We start from the raw sequence: 20,828 nt of genomic DNA on the forward strand, positions 1-20,828 counted from the left end.
GACCCGCCGCTCGACAGCGCGACCACCGCCCCCCCCCGCCCCGCCCTGCGGGCGCCCAGCCACCAATCAGAGGCAGGTCGAGGCGGCGGGTGGCCAATAGCGGGCGAGCAGCGGGCGGAGCGGACCAAGGCGGCTGAGTGGGGAGGGGGGGGCGCGCCGGGGCCGGGCCGGCGGCGGAGCGCGGCCGCCATGTGGCCGTGCTGCGGGCGGCGGCAGCGCCGTGTCGGGGGCTTCGCGGTGGTCGCGGTGGTGCTGTGGGTGCTGGTGCGGAGGTGAGAGCCGGGGCGCCGGGGTTGTGCTGCCCAGAGCCGGCCTGCCGCCGGCACCGGAGCGGCTGCGCTGGGTGGGAACGGGAGGGGGGTTTTGGGGCGAAAACGGTGAATTGAGGCACCGGGAAAGGAATCCATGGCCATAAACCCAGAGCCTTCCCTATGGGGGCGCGCAGGGAAGGAGCGCGCCCCGCTCCCGCCCGGCAGCGTGGGAATGGTTTGCAGCGCGACTTACACAGGGGATAAACGCAGCTCCTGCCCGTCAGAAACGGTAACGGGCGAGGAGGGGCCGGTTGCCAGCGCTATAAATCGCTCCCTGCCTTGGGCTGATGCTATCCCGGGCGATCTTGGCTCTCCCGAGGCTTCCCAGCATCGCAGCGCGGATGGGGGGTTCCCGCTGGGAAATCAGTCCCGCCGCTGCATCTCACCCGCCTCTGGAGCTGTCGCGTTCATCTCGCTCCAGCCTCTCCCGTGTCGGGTTCTTCGATCCTGTGTCCATGTGGTACCCAGGGACCGGGGCTGATGCCTGCGGTGGTGCCACCTCTGCTCCAGGGCATTTGCTGTTCCTCTGGAGCCCACCTGTAGAACAAGAAGTTGCTCAAGGTTGTAGCTTAAACCGCATGTGGTTTGGATCACACTGGTTTTGGGGGTGATGCTCTTCCTTGGATATCTCGTGTTGTAGCTGGAGGGGTGCGTGTTGCACTTCTCCATGCCCAGGGGCAGAAGCTCTTCAGTCCCCAACACTGGAGCTCGTACTGAGGCAAGGGAGGATGTGGTTACTCTTTGCATAGAACAGTCTTTGACTAGAACAGATGTAGGTATTCTTTGCACAACCTGGTCTAGTGGAAGATGTCCCTGCCCATGGAACTAGATGAGCTTTAAGGTTCCTTCCAACTCACACCATAATAAACTGGCATTTATTATCCCTTGGCTCCCTTTTATAACTTGGATATTTATAATGGGTCCTGAAACTACGTGTTCCTCAGAGCTATATAAAAGCTTTGATAAGTCGTTGTGTAACTAGAAGCAAAGTTCTTTTAGAGCTGGTCTTGGGTCTGTGCCACGTCTGTTCTTCACAGAGGACTATTGCAAACATGTACCTGATAAAAGGGTGGAAGTCTGCCTGCTCCAAAGTGTGTCTGTAAACCACCGTATCCATCAGTACCTGGTGTTTTTCTCCACCTGGGAATAAACTGTACAGGAGATGCAGGGATCATTATCCCCACCATGTTGAACATGCATCTGGGGCTTGCCTGACCAGCACAGGACCTTGGTTGCCACCAGATACCAAGTCCTAAGTGAAGGCAGTTCCCTTTCCTCTGGCCAGAAGAAGCCTGGACTAAACAGCAGAGCCCTCTGAGGCAGGTCTGGGTAGAGCTTAGGGGTTAACTGTGAAGTCTCTTGTCTTCTGAAGCCTCTTGTCCTTTAGTGTGGGCAAAGCAAGCTAATGGTCTCCTTGTTTCGACTTCATTTTCCTTCTCCTTTAGCTGTTGTGGGTGTGTGGCAGAGCGGTACCAAAGCCAAATCTCTTCTCATCAGCGAGGACTTCAGCTAGGCTTTTGTTTTACAGGCATGAAAAGGCTACTGAGGGACAAAGTAGGGCAGTAACCTTTAGCAGAGACAAAGAAAGGATTCCTTGCGACCTGTGCTGCCATTATAGAAGCGAGAAAAACAAATCTGAGAGCTATAAATTGCTCTCCGGAGGAAGCACAGAGCCCAAGTGGGAAATCCAGCTCAGGGGAATGGGGTGAAGCTCTGTGAGAGCTTCCTACCAGTCCCTCTTGGTGAGAGACACCACTGGAGCCAGGGAGTTGTAAGGTAGGGAACTTGCCAGCCGAGTTATGGCCAGGATTAAGCAGATGAGCTTAAGTGATTGGTTTATTTTTATCTGGCTGTGTTTCCTCAGCACAGCCTTAGCAGCACTGTTGTGGGCAGGGTTACGTTGGGGCTCAGGAACTGATTGGAAAAGGAGAGATATTCCAACTTAATCTTGAAGAATTGGAGTCTCCAGAGCCCTTTGAGTTTCCACCTCAGGCTTGCCACCAAGCAAGAGCAGATGGAGCTGCTCTTTGGGGAGCTGATTGGCTCTAAGACCTGGCTCTAGGAGAGGGGCAGGGAGCTGTAGGATATCCTGTGGATGGATTGAGAACCACCTTCCCTGCTGGTAAGGCTCATAGTAACTCCTTGGGAGCAACGCTGCCGTTTCCAAGCCTCACCTTATGGTCCTCTGGCTTATTCCTTGTGCAGAAGGGCACTGTTGTATGTCGTGCCGACTTCTCGTACTTTGAGCTGCTCTGTCTTCATGTCAGCTCTGTTATTCCTGCACCACCTTTACGGGATACGTTACTATCTCCTCGCTCAATGGTGTGACAGTGAGTGCACGTGAGCGCCTGTTGGGTGGAGGCTGTCAGTTGCTAATCTAGACTTCCTTTTGCAGGTATTACCCGTGCCTGCTGCCGGTTGTTTCAGAGCCCTGTGAGAATGCTGTGCTATACAGGTACCCTGGGCTTGCGAGCCAGCCCCTGCAGTAGCTGGAAGGCTTAGGCTTAGTTCCTTTAGTCTCCTTGTCTTGTGTTGGAGGTGATAGCTGCTGGTTAGCAATCCCTGTAAGCCCTGAGTTCTGAGAGTCCTCACCCTCTGCTAATACCTGCTCTGCACCTAGTAGAGAAAGCAGCTGGAGGTTTAGGCATTTCCCTTCCACTCTTGCTTTCTTGAGACGGGAATTCATTCCTCACATCTGGCTGTGAGAAGGTCTCCAAGGAACAAGCTGCTATTGTCCAACTCCTCTGTGTATTCAGAGCTGTGGAACTGGGATGCTGGAGGCAGTTTTAACTGCTTGGGTCTGGGCTTGTTGATACAACTGTTTTCTTGCTTCAGCCAAAACCAACTGCAAGCAGATAGGGAATAGTTTCTTACATGCAGGAACCGACCCAAATGGAGCTGTGGTAGCATGAGTACTCAAGGTGGTAAGTGCTGTGGAACCTGGCATCTCCTTTGCTCCTGTTCTTTTGGCAAATAACATACTAATAGAAGCGGTGAGAAGCTGGTGATGGCAGCTGACTCTGTCTTTCCTGGGATGAGTATAATCCAGGGGGGTTCTTTACATTAAGGAAGAAGTTCTCTGTTCCCAGTGAGGGGACTTTGTTTCCCATGCATGGAGTTGGAAGGTGTCAGAGGCCACAGGGTATTGATACTGAGCTGCAGCTGCTGTTGGAACAAGGACCTGGAAATCAGTCATCCTCCTGCAAAACAGGGACATCTTAAATGGAATAACTTAGGGAAGTGTTTGCTGGAATTGGGAGTGAAAACCTGCCCACCTTGTGTTGTGGGTGAGTCAGTTCCATGCTCTGCGCCGGAGCAGTGTCACAGTTCAGTGGTAGAGCATGGCAGAGGGGCTTGGGATGGGAGCTGCTGCTGAAACGAAGAGTAAATACACATGGGGGCAGATCTCCCATCTCTTCTATAGCCTTCTGACAAAGCTATGTGACAAAGAGCATGGCTTGCTGAAGAAGGAGGTCAGAGCTGATCCTGCCCGGTAGGGGAACGTGAGCAGCCTCTCCCAGGGGACAGCACCTACAGACTGGGTGCTCTTATCTCTGTCTTCTAGGTTTAACTGGAGCGAGCTGGTCCCTCTGCGGTTATGGGGCAGGACCCTTGGCTTGCAGACAGAGCACTCTCAGTTCCTCCTGGAGGGCATGCCATTCCGCATCTTTGGAGGCTCAATGCACTACTTCCGAGTCCCCAGGGAATACTGGGAAGATCGAATGCTTAAAATGAAAGCCTGTGGCTTGAACACCCTCACAACGTAAGTGTCCTCCCTCCCTGGGCTCTGTCACGTTCAGCCTCTTCCATAGTGGTTGGTGGGACTTTGTCCTTGATCCCGGTTGTTTGAAAGGCCCAAACGACACATGAATAGACACTTGTAGCGTGCACAGGAGTGACCTCTGGATCTCACAGAGGGAGTGCATGGGGGTTTGATGCGCTTCACAAATGCAGTGCCCTTCCCACCCCTTCACTGCCCCTACTCTGCGTTTCAGGTACGTGCCATGGAACCTCCACGAACGAGACAGAGGGAAGTTTGACTTCAGTAGGAACCTGGATCTCAGGTGTGTGGTGCAGACAGCTCCGTTCCAAATCTTCTTGGGTTGAGGGTTGGGGGTGTGTTGGTTCTGGATGGGGATGTCATTTCCAGCCTCTGAAGTGAAACCCGTGCCTTGATCAGGCAATGGAGACTCTCATTCCTTCTGGAGTCCTGGGAACTTAGAGCTTTAGTACCAGCCCAAGCCTCAGCAGGCAGTTGTGGTACCTGAGTTTCACAGTGACTGGTGGAGTAGGAGTGCAGGAGGAGGGAGCCTGCAGTCAGACAGTAATGAAGCTCTCTGGATCTCCAGGGCCTTCCTTTCACTGGCGGCTAAGAATGGACTGTGGGTGATTCTGCGTCCTGGCCCTTACATCTGCTCTGAATGGGACCTCGGGGGTCTGCCCAGGTAAGTGTGTCAGTAATTCACTTGAGGTGAGCGTTTGGGATGGTGGAAAAACCCAAAGCAAGCCCTTGATCACACAGTTGAGCCTCCTTCAGAGATTTGGAAGGGTTGGCTGACCCATAACTTGGCCATCCTCCTGCTGTATGCTCTCCTAAAGCACATAGCTTGCTGGTAAGAGGCTTTGAGAGCTGAGTTGAAGACGTCAGCATTGAGACTTGCCTGGTTACTAGATCCCAGTGGAACCACTTGTTTTCCTCACCATCAAGGAGCATAAACCTTAGTGGAGACACTATGTGTGGGGATTGCTTCTTGGAATCTTTTCATTTCCCGGAATGCCTTTGGCATCAGAGGGGTCAGGAGTGGAGCTGGGAAGGTGCGTCAGGATTGCTCGTGTGGCCAGAGCCAGCTCTACGTGACATGAGTGCACGTATTGCCATGTATATCTTTATCAGGCAGATAGAAGACTCTGATAGGGAACAGCAGTGCTATTCTCATTGCACTGATAAAGAGCAATGATTTTGCAAGCCTAGTGGGCTGCATGTAGAGTTGAGTCTTCCAGAACTCTGGAAGCACTGTTAGTTAACGCCTCCTTTAGCAGAGATGAGGAATGTACAAGCTCAGTGTAACAGCAGTGCACTGTCCTGCTCTTAAGCAAATTGCCCTTTTCTGTGTTAACACCCAACCAGCAAACTAAGTCTTGGAAGTGAGCAGTAGAAACCATGGGAACAATTCCTGGAAGCTTTGTTTGGCTGATGGTTGAGGTTTGTGAGGGAGCACTTGGTTGCAGAGTGCCCTCGGGGATGCACGATGGTCCAGAGTAACCTTGCAAGTGGTAAGTTTAGCCCTCGAAATCCTATTGGGAAAGGTAATGAAAGGAGCTTAAGCCCAAAATACAGACCGAAAAGAAGGGAAGAGGTTGGCAGTTGCAGTCTGGACTCCCTGCAAGGGGTGAGTGGTGTCCTCCCCTCACTCGGGTGTCCATCCCTGCACGGTGGCCTTAGCCAGTGGCGCAGGAAGGTCAAGGATTCCTGCCCAGATGTGGCTTTGTGTTGGTGGGTGGTGTTACCTCTGCCAGCCTGGAGTGGCCGGGAGGCGCTGATGGATCCTCTTTGCTGCTTTTCTCATAGCTGGCTACTGCAGGACCCGGAGATGCAGCTGAGGACAACATACAAGGGCTTCACAGAAGCTGTGGATGCTTATTTTGATCATCTGATGCCTATTGTTGTCCCTCTTCAGGCAAGTCCAGTCCATTACCCTCTCTGTCCACAAGTGGGGACTGTGTGCAGAGCAGTGGGAGCTGTGTGTAGTGGCAGCAGGCTGAAGCAAATCCAAACCAGTGTGGGCTGGGGTTGTCTCTGCCAGCTCTGCAGATCCACAAGTTTGGTTATACTCAGACTTTGGGAGAGTGGAGCTGAGTCCCTCTGAGACTCCTGCATCTTCCCTGCAAGCCAGTGCCACTGAGATTTCCATCCCTCTGCTTAGAGGTCCTGGTGACCAACTTCTCCCTTTTGTTCCCAACAGTACAAGAAAGGAGGTCCCATCATTGCAGTGCAAGTGGAGAATGAGTATGGCTCCTATGCCAAAGACCCAAACTACATGGCCTATGTTAAAATGGTAACGTTGGCACTTTTACTTGTTTCTGGGGTGAATCTGTCTCCTAAACACCTTCCTCATGGTATTTTGTTTCTTCTGAGTAACTTTGGAACATGGCTTCAGAAACCCTTGAAAGCATCAGTGCATAATCCTGCTGCTTTTCCCTTCATCTTTCATCCTGGAGTGGAAGAGGTGGCATATGACCCTCTCAGTAGTGATAAGCCTGTGTTCTTATGTCTTCCAGAGAAGAGGCTGATAGGAAAATGGGGGAGTATCTGGAATAGATAGCTGGCCTTGAAGAAGCTGTCTCCTTCTGGTCCTGTTTTGCTTCTCTTAGATAACATTAGAGAAAGGTTTCTCTTTGTCTCTGACTTTCCTGGATGTGACCAAGCCACTGGCACACTCCTAAATATGTGTAACCTGGAGCTCAGCATCAGGCAGTTAATTTGCCAAGTGACCCCCTTACCCTTGTCAAACAGAGACTAACCTGTGCCCTGGCTCCTGCCTCTGAACTGAGTGATGGAGAGTTGGCCAGTGCCCAATGAGGGCGGGTTATCCCGGTGGATCTAACACACGGAGTCAGAGTTAAGGGTTAGAAGGAACCTTAAAGATCACCTAACATAAGCCTGACCTGTTCATTTGCTTCCAGTACAGTTGCAAGGCAGACACTGAAGTTCTGCAGCATGTCTTACAAAGCTTGGCGTTTCATTTCTTCTCACTGAACGCTTAAAAGTGTTGTTACACGAGTGTGCATGTGCTATAAACTGGATGTTCCCTGATCTTCTGCCACAGCACTGTCAGATCCTTCTGAAACCCTTTGGGTGCCCCAGCTTCACCTTGAGGTTCCCTCTGGCTCAGGTTGCCCTGTTGCTTAAGGTATAGAGAGGCTCTTGCACCGAATCAGTGGTGTGGCAGGAGCCCTAATCTGCTTAGAGCAGTGCCTGCACTATCCCCATCTCGTGGAGGGATTTAACGTTGCTCAGAAGGTTCAATAGGAAGTACATGCCAACATTAACTCCATGAAGGAGTTAATGGCCAATCTGAACTGATAATAGATCAATTTGGCTCCCTGTGTCACACCAGTGGCAAGTATATAAGCAACCGGCTTTCAGAGCCCTGCATGGATGGGGCACAGGGACTCTGTTGTGTCTGAGCAGCGTGTTGACTCGGTGCTTTTCCATATCTCGGTCATGCAAGAGCTTGTGATGCCTCACAGACTTGTCAGAACAGATTTCTTTGCCAGGCCTCCTGTGGGTGTATTTTTGCAGTGCTGTTTCATCAGATTCTGGTGCTGTGTGCAATGTGCATCCGAGGAAGCCTATTGCAGTGGTTAAAGATGAAACTGTGGCAAAGCAGGATTTGCAGAGCATCCTTTTTGGTCGGAGTGGGATCTAATGTGAGACGGAGCTCCTGTTCTTTGTTCTGGTTTGGGCTTTAAATGCAGAAACTTGATGAATTCACATCGGCATCTAGAGTATATGTTGCAATCCTCCTGGAATGAATATGCCCATTAAACCCCCCCCAACTCATGGAACACCTGAAATCCCTGTGCTTGCCTCACTCGTGTGGGTGCAGAGCCATGCAAGGGTGTACTGGCAGCTCCCTCCCCACAGGGAGCAGGAGCTGAGATTAGCTGAACACACACCTGGGTCTGTTTCTATTCCTGGTTTCTTTGCTGTGCCCTGAAATCCCCTAAGCCATTTCAGCGTGTGGCAGCTCTCTGCTGGTTCTCCATTTTACATTTGTATTCAAAAAGAGGGCAAGAAACTTCACATGAATGCAGTGCTCAAAATAAGAAGCTGTGTTCGAAACTCCACTCCCTCAGTAGCTGGATTTTGTCAGATACCAGCATCCAGTCAGGTATCAGTAAGTAATTCCAGGTTGATGAACTAACCTGGTTGTCCTAACTCTGAATTGGGCTTGAGTTTAACCTCTGTCTTGTAATTCTTCTCTAATGTGGGCTGTGTGGAACGCTCCGCTCTGCTCTTTGTGCAGGCTGGTACCACATGCAGAGGTTTCTCTGAACACACAGCAGACATGAGCCAGTTGCTGCATGTGATACAGGTTACTTTATCTTCTATAAATGTCTTTATCACCACTTCAGAGTTAGGAATTCAGAATGAGGGGGCTAAAGGCTTGTTTTTAAAGCTGCTTGAGGCTGAGGGAGTGACTTCCCTGCAGGTACAGGGAAAAGAGGGGTGAATTTGGGGTTTCCTAATCTCTCCTTCAAACATGAGCCACTGCTCTGTAAAGAGAACAGTCCTGATGGGAAGAGCCTTGTGTGTGCACGTGCATTTTAAAACCTTGGAGTCCTGTTTCATACAGAGGAGAACCTGTAAATTCTTTGACTTGACTGTTCAAGAACACAGATACCTGAGCTGTCCGTGATGCATTCACTGGCACAGCAGCTTCCATTATTACTCAGGAAGGATGAGCTGCTTTGCTCTGTCTTCTTCCACCTGAAGCCCTCTTTCGATGGAAAGCAGTGATGCTCTTTATTTAACTGATCCCAGAAGGAGGAGATAAAATCCTGGAGTTTGATGCATCAGCTTTCTAAAATAGAAGGTTTGTCAGTTGCCTTTAAGCTGGGAAAAGGAGGCAGGGAAGCTTCAGGAGCAATGGGAGATGTCACAGGAATAACGTTTCTTACCAAGCCACTCCTAGTTTCAAGCTATCCCCAGAGGTGGTGATAATGTACTTTAATGCTTTAATACCCTGACCAGCACTCAACTCAGGCTGTTAATAACACAATTGCTTCTCCTCTTTTTCATTTAGGCCCTGCTAAACAGAGGGATTGTGGAAATGTTAATGACCTCAGACAACAAGAATGGGCTGTCCTATGGCTTAGTGGAAGGAGGTATGTGCTTGGAGTAGGTATGTGCTTGGAGGAGGTATGTGCTTGGAGCAGGTATGTGCTTGGAGGAGAGCAGGGTAAGACTGTTCTTTGCCTGGAGCAGCTGATGAAACATAGCCTTTGGGTAAGAGCAGTATGATCAGTTCACAAAGCTGCACCCATTAACTGTGTTAACCAGATTAAAAGGCTGGAAATACTACTTCTTTATTGCTTCATTTCAGTAGATATTAAACAAATACCTCAGCCATTATTAATAGTATTATTAATAGTAATAACTCAAGAATAAGATACCCACTTTGCAATAAGAAAGAGAAGGAAAAAGTCCATCAAAACCTTGCTTCAGAGATACAACATTCTGTAAGGTTAGTGGTTTGGGGCAGCCCTCTCTGCGCAGCCAGCTTGCTCTGGGCTGTTACAGCCTCTGGTAGGTAGGTGAAGGAGGGTATCATTTGCTAAGCTCATGCAAAGGATGATTATAGCAAAGACATTTCCCTTCTATTTTTCCTCCTCTTGTTTTTATATGACAGGGTTTATACGTCCAGGTTGGACACAGGGGCTTGGAGCAACCTGCTCTAGTGGAAGGTGGCCCTGCCTGTGGCAGGGGGTTGGAGCTGGATGAGCTTTAAGGTCCTTTCCAACCCAAACCAGTCCATGATTCTATGATGGTAAGAGAGGGACAAATTCAGCCCATAGCCCTACACCAGTACTGTGTCTTCTCACATGTATTCTGGTGCTGTGCAGCAGTTTTCAGCCATGACCACACAGAGTCACTCTCTCCCTGGCAGAGAGTTGCAGCGCGGGTCTGGTGTGGAAATCCCTCTTTAGCCCTCCCCATCTCCTGTGGGAATGTTTACTGCCTCGGAGCTCGTGTTTGGAGTTGCCTTTTCCAGCGTGTTGCATGCTGAGAGCTCTTTGATACCAATTTGCCTCTTAGATGTCATAACAATCTGCTCATTAGAGTCAACATGTCAAGTAATCAGATGTGTGGAATAACTAGGGCTCAGAGCAGTAGAGCAGCAAGGAGATTATGGAAGCACTACAGGGGAGAGAACAAAACCCACTGTAGAAATGGGTAAGAAAATAGAGAAGACTCTGTACTGGAGCTGAAAGCGAATGTGATTTTGTTGATTCTGTTCACCAGTGGTGTACTGAGTTCTTTCTGAGAAGCACTTGTAGGTTCCTCTTAATGCCAGGAGCAGTCTGGTGCTCTGCAGAGGAAACTGTTGGTGGAAAGCTGTGTGTATGTGAGAACTACGTACTGTGGAAAGGATGGAGAAGGCTTTGGGGACTGGTTCTCTGCACCGTTCTCACTGGTGTGCTGTTAATCTGCATGAAAAGCAGAATTGGGCATGTTCACCTTCAGGATTGCCAAGTAATGCTAAATCCAACCGTGTACCGGGGGCTGGGCCATTAATACCACATCAGTGTCTTCTAATGCATCAGCTCCTGGAGAGAGGTTTTCCTGCTCCAGTGCTTGAAGCTCATGCAGTGGCTTTGGCTACCCGGGCAGCACACACCAGTAGTTGCTGGTTCTGCACAGGGCAGAAGCACAGATAAAGCTTCCCATTTCTGTCTGGTTCACTGGTACTGTGGTTTCTCTCACCCACCCCACAGACACGACAAGCTCTAAGATAGTGGGAATTGATTCCTAACGCCTGGAAGCTCAGCGTGGCATCCAGGCTAATAAGTTTGCCTTTATGTGGCGCTTTGTATCTGAGGACCTCCACGTGCTTTACAGCCTCTTAATTAAAGCTTGTGACACCCCATGAGCTACTCTGATGCTCTCTTTCTAGTATCTCTGAACATGAGAGCCACAGAGATGGCCTGCAAGTATTCCACTGTGTGCTGCTGTCCAGTTTGATTCTGCACCCCAAGTGAAGGCTTTGATGGGAAACTTCTGAGGAGGTTGTAATGGTGGTTCAGAAGATGCTCCACGTCCCCCTGAGCTCGTGCTGGATTCCCAATGGCCCCTCAGGCATTTTGCATGTGGTTAAATGAATAAACCCTTTTTCTTCTCCCCAATAGCACTGGCCACTGTTAACTTTCAGAAGCTGGAACCTGGGCTGCTGAAACATCTGGACTCATTGCAGGTAAGGTGCAGGAGACCTTTGGTCAGCTCGATTTGGAAGGATCTCTTTTATCTGTTACATTATCTTTTCCTTGTTAAGGCCTTTTATTCCAGAGGGTGATAAAACTCCTCCTTGGATGAGTTTATTAGGGATGGATTGGTTAAACATTCCCAAGAGCTGCTCTGAACCTGGAACAATTAGATTCCTACAGGCACCTGCAGTTGTTTTCTCCTAATGAAACATGAGTTTCCTTAGTGCCACTTAATGTGGCCGTTCCATGTGGCATCAGATAAAGCCCCTGTGAAATAAAGGACAGAATTCCCTTGACTAGGAATAAATGCCATGAGGAGGGAGTGCCAGCCAGGCTGAGCTCCCGGCCAGTGGGATGGGGCCGGCTGGAATTCCAGAGGAGCTAAGGCAGGCTGTGACAAATGGGAAGCAATTGCTCTGTGGCTGCAATTGCAGAGCCTTCTAATGAAGACCTAATTCCTGCAAAGGCTAATTCCTTGCTGCCAGCACCATGTGCAGCATTAAAAAGGCATTAAGCTGCTCAGGGCTGCTGTTGTACCTTGGCAAGCGTTCGCTGCAGTGCACCTGCACGCTCGGGGCTGGCACTGAGAAGCTGACATCCCTAAATGTCTATTTCCAGGAGCAAACCAGTGACAACTGGTTTGTCTTTTTGGTCTGGCTCTGCCAAACAACAGGATCCAGAAGTGTTTGGTGGCACCTGATTTGAGTGCTGTGGGTTTTGCTTTGTGCCTCGCAGAGGACTTCTCTGCTTTGCTTGTGTGTTGTGGGCACTGCAGGCCCACAGCATCTTGTTCACAGCTCTCGGATGCTTTTATTATGCCAGCTTGATAAGAAAGCGTTTGCAAACCACGTCATCAAACTGCATTTGAACAGAAGAGCCAACTCTCCATTTTAACTCTTTGGTTTTGTTTTGATACAGAGAGATCAGCCCAAGATGGTGATGGAGTATTGGACTGGATGGTTTGATAACTGGGGGGGCCCTCACTATGTCTTTGATGCAGATGGTGAGCACCATATCCTGCTCCTCTAGGTCACACAATGTGCCCTGCTGTAACCTTTGCTTAGTGGGAGGCTTTGGAAATCAGGAGCCCCTCAGTGAGCAGGTCCTGTTGCTGTGCTGTGGCTTTTCTTCAGTAGTGTCACTGAATGGCAGCTCTTGTGATGATTTTTTCCTTTCTATTTCTTAAAGAGGGGTTCTGGGGTGTGCAGAGAGTCAAACATCTCGAGATAGGAAGGTATTTCATAGGGCTGGAGCAGCTCTGCTCTGGAGCCAGGCTGAGAGAGCTGGGCTGGGGCAGCCTGGAGAAGAGAAGGCTCCTGAAGGGGAGACCTTAGAGCAGCTCCAGTGCCTAAAGGGGCTCCAGGAAACCTGGAGAGGGGCTTTGGGCAAGGGCCTGATTTAAATCCTCAGTTGCACCTCCTGAGCTCATCTCAATCCTGTGAAGACTTGCTGTGTGCTGTGTAAAGATGTCCCAAGCTTTGTGAAACCTCCAGCACACCAGCGGTACTTGTCCAGTGACTGAGCACTCCTCATTAGGAGAGAATGAGTTTACCTTTTGTGGGGATATGGTGAACTCCAGCCTCTTGCAAGTCTCACACCTTCTGAAATGGATCTTTCTTTTCTAGTTTCAAAGCTCATTAGGAAGGAAAAGTAGTACTAAAAACACCCAACCCAAACGAACCCTCCAGAACCTCCTGGGCATCTAACCCAGATGCTGTAGAAGCTCTGAAAGCAGAGCTGTGTAAGACTATTATAATGACTATCTCATCCTCCTGCAGTTGTCTTTGTAATTGGGTCATTAGTGGTTGAGTAGAGGAGGCTGACTGAGTAGTGCTTCCAACTCCTCTGCTTCAAAGCAGAATTCCTGCTCAAGGACATGAGCTTTATCCTTTTTCACATACAGGAGAGGTGTATTTGAATGTATTAGTATGTCCTGGTATGTCAATAGATGTGCTGCTCTTCCTGAGGGCAAAATCCGTATCCCAGTCCAAATCCCTGTAATGATACTGACTGACAAGGACCAGAATGCTTGTCTGGAGGAGGTTTAGCCTCGCTTCTCGCTCTGTGGCTTTCCTAGCACTGCCTTTCCTTTACAGAAATGGTGAATACTGTAGCCAGCATCCTCAAACTGGGAGCATCCATCAATCTCTACATGTTTCACGGAGGCACCAACTTTGGCTTCATGAACGGTGCTTTGGAGGCTGATGAATACAAGTCAGATGTCACCAGTTATGGTGAGTTTTCTTCCACTGCCTTGCCCATGCACCTATAGAGTGCAGCTCAGACTCCCCTGTGGGCTGGTTACATTTGACAGAAGCATTGAGAAGTGATCACTGCAACCACTTTGTCATGGAGAGATGAATTGGAACATAGCTCAGAAGCAAGTACCTGTGTAAAAGGGGGGTTACAGTAGTGTTTCCTCTTTCCATACCTATTCCAGGGTGTGGAGAATCCCCTCATTCTGAATGGGGAATAGAAGTCACAGATGACAACTTTGCCTCATGTCAGTAGTGCTGTCCCAGAGCTGCTGTGTGCTTCTTACCACATCTGTGCTGCTCTTTCAGATTATGATGCTGTGCTGACAGAGGCTGGAGATTATACATCCAAATTCTTCAAGCTCCGACAGCTCTTCAGCGTGATCATTGGTAAGGAGAAACCCAGACCCAAGTCACTGTCCTACCTCCAGTGTTCAATCAGAGACTGGTTACAGCTTGTTTAGCTGGAGCCCTGTGGCTCTGGTTGGTTCTTTGCCTAAAGATGGGAGGAAGAACCAAAGGAGGCTTTAAATCTGTGCTGGCTTTTTGCATCTCAAAGAGTTGTTCCATCTTTCTCTTTCTTTTTGCATCTCAGGCCAGCCTCTCCCTCTCCCTCCTGTGATTGAAAGCAAGGCATCGTATGGTGCAATCCTGTTGCATCAGTACATCTCTCTCTGGGATGTGATACCATCTCTTCTACAGGTAGTACTACCGATTTTAATGCTAAAAGGCATCACTCCTTAGGTGGGAAGGGCAATTAGTGCTTGTTATCCCATGAGGATAAACTTGGGGAATGTTTTATCAAGGATATGCAAAAGAGGCAGATCTTTTATCTCACCTTTTTTACTGCTACTTCTCTTGGAAGTCCAGTTTTGCAAGTCCTTGGCTCCCTTTTCTGGCACGTTCATGGCTGTGGCTTTCAGAGAGTCACAGGTAGTTCAGGTTGAACGGGAGGTTGACAGGGTAAACGTAACCTGTGGCAGAGTGGAACACCTCTCTGCACTGAATTGCCTCCGGGTGGCCCGTCAATGCCGAGAGGCCATTTCTGCCCTTCAATCTGTTTCTCCTTTGCAGCCCATTAAGTCAGAGTTTCCCATTAACATGGAGAATCTGCATCTGAATGACAGCAGTGGGCAGTCGTATGGATATGTGCTCTATGAGACTGTCATATTTGGTGGTGGCCATCTCCATTCAAGGAACCATGTCCGTGACCGAGCACAGGTAAGGAGCAGAGGGACCAGCCTAAGTCAGATGTAAGTGCTTTGGGCTTGGCAGGTGGGCAGGAAATGGGTCAACCATGGGAAGTTCTCAGCTAAGAGAACTTATCATTTGTAAATCAGGTAGAGGTTCCAGTCTGCTGAAACTTATGTCTTTAAATAGCAGAATATTGAATGTTCTGAGAGATGATGTGATTTTCCTCCCCCACTTGGACTAAATCAGTGACACTGAGTTCTAGTTGCAAGTAGAGGCAATTTCCTCCCCAAATACAACTTCACGCAACTATAACAGCATAACTGATGAGAAGTTGCTCTCCTCTCTTGTGCTCTGCTCTGCAGGTGTTTGTTAACACCATGTATGTCGGTGAGCTGGACTACAACACAGTGGAGCTCTCCCTTCCTGAAGGACAGGTAACTGATTGGAGATTCAGTTCCAATATCCACAGCAATAGGATGTGGGTAACAGGACCAAGACTGCTAAAGAGGAATAGCTCTCAGGAAGGCATCTCCCACCTAATCCATTTAACAGTAGCCTGACACAGGGAATGGTTGTTATACCCCAACGAGACACTATTTCACTAGTGAAATACAGGGTGATTTCACTGCCAGGTGACTATTTGTGCTTGAGAAGTGGGGTTTGAATACTTCTCCGTGGAGAAAATTCAAGTCCTTGTTGTCCTTGCTGCACAAAATTTGCAGCCTTCTACAACTGCAGCTGTAGACATTAAGTACCGTGTAGGCTTCACCTTCCTTAGCACAAAGCAGCTTTTAAGGGGGTTTGGGGGCTTTTTCACGTTTTAGGACTTAAATAAAATGAGGGGGAATGTCTCTTTTTAGCTCTGAGAGTAGTCTTACCCTGGCAGAAGTTGGCAGTGAGACTAGTACATTGATTGAAGCATGTCAACAGAGCTGTGCGTGGCTCCTACGAGTAGGTGAGTGGGTTGGATATAGGAGTTGTTCTTATGACTTGAGGGAGAGCTGTATGACATGAGCTGCACTATGTCAAACTCCATTTCTGGCTCTGTGGGTGATACCAAAATGGTACTTCAGATTTCAACAGCAAAAACCCAGCCTTTATGAAAAGGCTGAATGTTCCTTAGGGGCATCACTACTTGTAGTAGGTAGAAGATAACTGTCCTGCCCCATGATCCAGAGCTTTCAACAGACAAATTGCAACTGCCAAAGGTATTGGTGCCACCTCCCCTCTCTTAAACACATCTAGTGACCTCCATTAGCCAGGCATTAGGGCTGATACAGCACATGCTGAGCACTGGTCCAGCTGATGCTCTTCCTTATCTTTCTTACAGGGATTCAGGCAGTTAAGACTCTTGGTAGAGAACCGTGGTCGTGTCAATTATGGCCTGGCACTGAATGAGCAGAGAAAAGGTAAGTTAAGTTCTTTGTTCTCCCACTGTCCTAGATAGTTCTCTGAGTTTAAACACTGTAGAACTGGGTTTCATATTGGAGGATGACAACAGTTAAAAGCTCACCCAATCCCAGGAGGAGCAAATTGCACCCTGCTGAGCAGAACGTACTGAAATGTTCAAGTCTGACACACTGTTGTGGAGCTGAAAGAGGTCAAACCCCCAGGATTCTATTTCAGTGGGGAGTTACGTGCAAAACCTACACAAAATAGACTAATGGACTTGGGCACATGGCTGTACTCAGTTTTACTGCAGAAGAGGTGTACAGCGCCTCTGTGCTCCTTAGACAGTCTCAACAGCAGCCCTGTAAGTAGGAGGCTGGATTAGGACCCAGCTTTGCCTGCTGCATGGAGGATAACTTTTATCTAACAAGAGAGTGCTAAAGGTAAGTTACTTCTTAAGGTATCTTAAGATCCGTGGATGAAAAGCACTGGATGTTCAAGCCCATGGCATGTTGTGCTGTGCCTGTTAGAGATGTAGCTGATTTACTGCTGCAAAATCTATAGCTGGTCAGCTAACTAAACCCAGGAATGCAGCAGAGCCCTGGCTGCTGCCTGTGCCAACAGTGCTCTCTGCTTCAGGGGTGTTTAATGGCTTGGTGAGTTGAAGCAAAGGAGAGAGTGGAGAGGCCAAAGTCCAGGGATGTTCCCTACTCAATCTGGATGAACAATGGGACCATATGGACTCAATTCCATTACAGATTGTGGCTGCTTTCCATCTCCTGCTGTTCCTCACATTGAAATAGGAAAATCTCTCAGCTTTAGCTGTTCTTCAGCTCTTCATCACCCCCATTGCTCTTGCAGGCTTAATTGGTGATGTCTTCTTGAATAATGTCCCCTTGAGGAACTTCAAGATTTACAGCTTGGAGATGAAACCTGCCTTCATGAAAAGGTTTGTGGGATCAAAACCTCTTTTTTCTTCCTCATTTGAAACCAACTGTTTACCACCAGGGCAAAATCTACTCCGTAGCAGTTCCCTGTATGAGGCAGCACAAGGTGAAGTAGGTGCCACTTTATCTGTCCCATGATTTCGGGTGAAATGTATTCCCACTGTGGAGGACTTAAAGGCTTCCTTCCCAGCAGGGTTAGATCAGGCAGGTAAAAGCATGGCTTACTCAAAGGGATGGGTCCCGACACAGCCAGGGCTCGGCTTGATGATCTGAAAGGTCTTTTCTAACCTGGTTGATTCTGTGATTCTCTGTTGGAGAATCACATCAGCAACGTGATTTAGTAATTTAAACTCACGAGAGATGGATTAACTCTAGGAAGCTACTAATAGTACATTAAGAAGCAGGGGGAAGTCAGGGAGCTTCTGTTTTAGGTAGAGAAAACCTTAGCAAATGTTTAAGGCAACAGATGCCCTGTGGACTCTGGCCACCATCCAGAGAGGCTGTTTGCAGCTTGTTCACACCACACAGTAACACATGTGCATCCCCTGAGATCTCACAGCTCCTGTGTTGTGTGTAGGAAGGAGAGAGGCCATGAAATGGCTTTTCAAAGGGATCTGGACATTTCTAAGGCTGATCTTAAGAGGTGCTGGGGGGCTACTGGAAGGGTATTGGTGGGGTAACTCCCATACCCTTGGACTGCAAGTGAACTGCCATACCCAGGCTATAGCAAGGTTAGTCAACACTCCAGTGTGTTACTGGAAATTGCCCAGGAGCAGCAAAACACAATCAACTCAGAGCCACTTCACTGGGTGGGAGGATGTGAAAGGCTTTTAGTTTGACTGCTCCCCAGTTATTCAGCTGCACTGGATCAGTAACTTCCCTGATTCCAAGAGCTGCACTTCGTAAGGGTCAGAAGGAACATGTGAGACTCCCACACTCCTCCCTTCCTCTTCTGTTTGTCCCCTGCTCCCAAATGGTTGCCACGGGTAAGAAATGGTGCCAGACTGCCCGCAGTTACTGCAGACTCACATGGATGTGTCCGTGTTCCTCACCTGGAACATGGGCAGGAATGTGTGGTTTGAATCCTGTCAGTTCTGCAGGTTTTCCTTTAGCACATGCCAGCCATGTGCAGTTCAACTTGCACCATGGTATCTGAAGGAGGATGGGCACTTCAGCAGTGTTAGAGATGGTGATAACGCCATAGATCCTTTCTCTCTGTACTAGGAATTGGCCTGTCGGTGATGTGGCAAGCACAGGATAACAAAGCCTCCAGCACACTTTAAGTGGAGGGGAGAGATCAGCCAACTGCTTGCCTTGACTATTTGCATCTTCATCCCTTTGCAGCATGAAGCCCTCCCACTAGAAGGCAACTGCTTGACATTGCAGGCACACAAAGAAATAGCAAACTTGTTGTAACAACTCCCTGCTGTGTTTGCTCCTTCTCTTCCAGCTTGCAGCGTGTCGCTGGCTGGAGTGCGGTCCCAGATTACTTTGTTGGTCCAGCTTTTTTCCGTGGAAGGCTGTGGATAGAGCATCAGCCACAGGACACTTTCTTGAAGCTACAGGCAAGTCCTTTGTCTTTTCTGGATCAAGAGATTTGGAAGCTGGGTAGTCTAGACTTTAGTCTGTGGTGGTCCTGCTGAGAGAACACATGCAGTGCTGACCCTGCAGAGCTGCTCCTCAACTGATAGTCTTTTCTTCCTGCCATACAAAGGCTATTTTCTAGTTGCAGAGCACAACAAAGAAAGGAGGCACTGGTTTTATCGCTGCCTCCTCAATGGGGCGTGGAAAGAGGGTCCACTTTGTAGACGTGGCATGAGAGTTAGCATTCACATCTTCCTTCTGAGGCTTATTGCTGCTCCTGCAGAGAACTTGAGATGAGATATGAAGTATTACTCAAGTTCCTTCTCTGATTTCATTTCCTTCAAGCCAGGGTTGATGCCAATCATTATTGTAGTGCTCCCTTTTCCATTTATGCTTTGCTGTCAATGCAGGATTTCTGTCATCTGGGAATAGGTGAGGGGAGATGTTCTGTGCTTGGGAAGAAATCAAGATGTGCCTGTCAAAAGGATGAGGTTTTCCTGTACAAGCATGAATCTTGGGAAGCTTTATCCTTTTCATCAGTACATTAAGGATAACTCCTGTTCAACAGGACTTAAATGTTCCTGCCTTCAGGGAGAGCAAGCAGAAACCCTGCAGGAAGAATGCAAGTGTGAAGCAGACTGAATTCCCTGCGGGAATGCCAGCCAGGCAATACGGCTGCCACAGTAACCGTGTGCTGTCTTGGTTCTAGGGCTGGGAAAAAGGAGTTGTGTTTGTCAACGGGCAGAACCTGGGCCGCTACTGGAAGATTGGACCTCAGGAAACACTCTACCTTCCTGGCCCCTGGTTATGGAAAGGGAGCAATGAGGTGAGAGGTTTCCCTTCGCTTGTTTGATGCAAGATCCTGCTCCGAGTCAGGTCCCAAAGAGCTGGACATAAATACCTGTATTGATTACCTGTGTCCAGCTGCAACCAGGGCAACACAGAGGAAGGAGACTGTTGTCTCCTAAGGTCTGTGAGATGAGGGAGGGTGCTGCTCTCAAGCTGGTTCTGGCTCTGACAGCCAGTAAGACGTGGTGAGGATGGCAGCTCAACTTCAAAGCCATCAAGGTCCAAATCAAGACAAACCTGCTTCGATGCTGGTTCATTTTCAGCATCATGTGGTGCTGAAGAAGAATCCCAGTCACTGTTCAGAGCTCTGTGAATGCTGCCGCCTTTCCCTGCTGTGACCGTGTGCCTTTTCCTCCTCAAAATACCAACACTAACTCAGCCTTTGTGTGAGGAACTCTCATATGTCCCTTTCTTCTGCAGATTGTCATTTTTGAGGAGCGCACTGCAGGAAGGATAATACAGTCTGTGGACATTCCTTATTTAGGAAGGACCCAGTATGTGGACTGATGAGAGCTTCTTTCCCGTGTTTGGTTCACCTTGAACATTCCTGGTTGCATGGCTGGGACGTGATGGCCCAGGCACTTGGGCATGTTAAATCCCACTAGACCCAGGTAAAGGATTTACTCTTTGGCAGTAAGTTCAGAAGAGAGAATGGGCCCTGAAGGGGGTCTGTTGTTTCATAGATGGATGTGGACGCTTATCTCACTGGACTGCTGAGGACCCACAGCTTGGATGGCTGCGCATGATGCTATGGACAGTCTGAATGTGGGGGAGTAAAAGTGCTGGAGGCAGAAGGAGAGAGAAAGAACTGAAACCATCTGAACTGAAAGCTGAGCTCAGCTCTCCAGTGACTTTCAAGATGTGTTATTATTGGCCTCCTCGTTTCTATCATTAGATAGTGAGAAAATAGGTGGTGAAGATGGGAGGAACCAGGTGTGGAAAACCAGGCAGAACTCAGCAACTCGCTCTGCAAAGAGGCCGTTTACTTGTTCACTTGTTGGAAGCCAAGTTGGTTGTCAAATGGCTTTAATTCAAGCTGTTTTTCCACTAAGTTTTACTCTGGAGGTCTGTGTCTCTCTCTCAAAAAGGAGAAAAGAGGTTTTAAGAAGTGAACTGTGTGTTGTCCTCTGTCAAACACATCAGTGTGTGTCAGGCCAGGCGGGACCGAGAGCTTGCAAGGAGGAGAAGGGACAAGTTAGCCTTCCAGTCATCCCTCCACCCTGCTCTCACAGGGAAGCACCTAAAGGTGAAATTCCCCCTTGTAAAAGGAGCAGGGATCAGATCTGGGTTGGGATAGAAGGGATTGCAGA

At 48.9% G+C, this 20,828-nt stretch overlaps 1 protein-coding gene across 1 annotated transcript; it reads left to right on the plus strand.

The window, feature by feature from the left end:
- The first annotated feature begins 143 nt into the window (after nt 1-143).
- Nucleotides 144-20,631, plus strand: LOC115616325 (beta-galactosidase-1-like protein 2). The gene is made up of 19 exons (XM_030505393.1): nt 144-272; nt 3,877-4,074; nt 4,307-4,375; nt 4,661-4,756; nt 5,881-5,989; nt 6,275-6,367; nt 9,122-9,203; nt 11,226-11,290; nt 12,219-12,303; nt 13,397-13,534; nt 13,865-13,945; nt 14,151-14,257; nt 14,630-14,776; nt 15,112-15,183; nt 16,080-16,158; nt 17,000-17,087; nt 18,536-18,650; nt 19,379-19,495; nt 19,939-20,631. Exons 1-19 carry the CDS (start codon nt 190-192, stop codon nt 20,023-20,025), a joined length of 1,911 nt encoding a protein of 636 aa, XP_030361253.1. The 5' UTR covers nt 144-189; the 3' UTR covers nt 20,026-20,631.
- The last annotated feature ends 197 nt before the right edge of the window (nt 20,632-20,828 follow it).

The sequence above is a fragment of the Strigops habroptila genome, chromosome 17, assembly GCF_004027225.2.
Source record: "Strigops habroptila isolate Jane chromosome 17, bStrHab1.2.pri, whole genome shotgun sequence".
Classification (NCBI taxonomy): Eukaryota; Metazoa; Chordata; class Aves; order Psittaciformes; family Psittacidae; genus Strigops; species Strigops habroptila.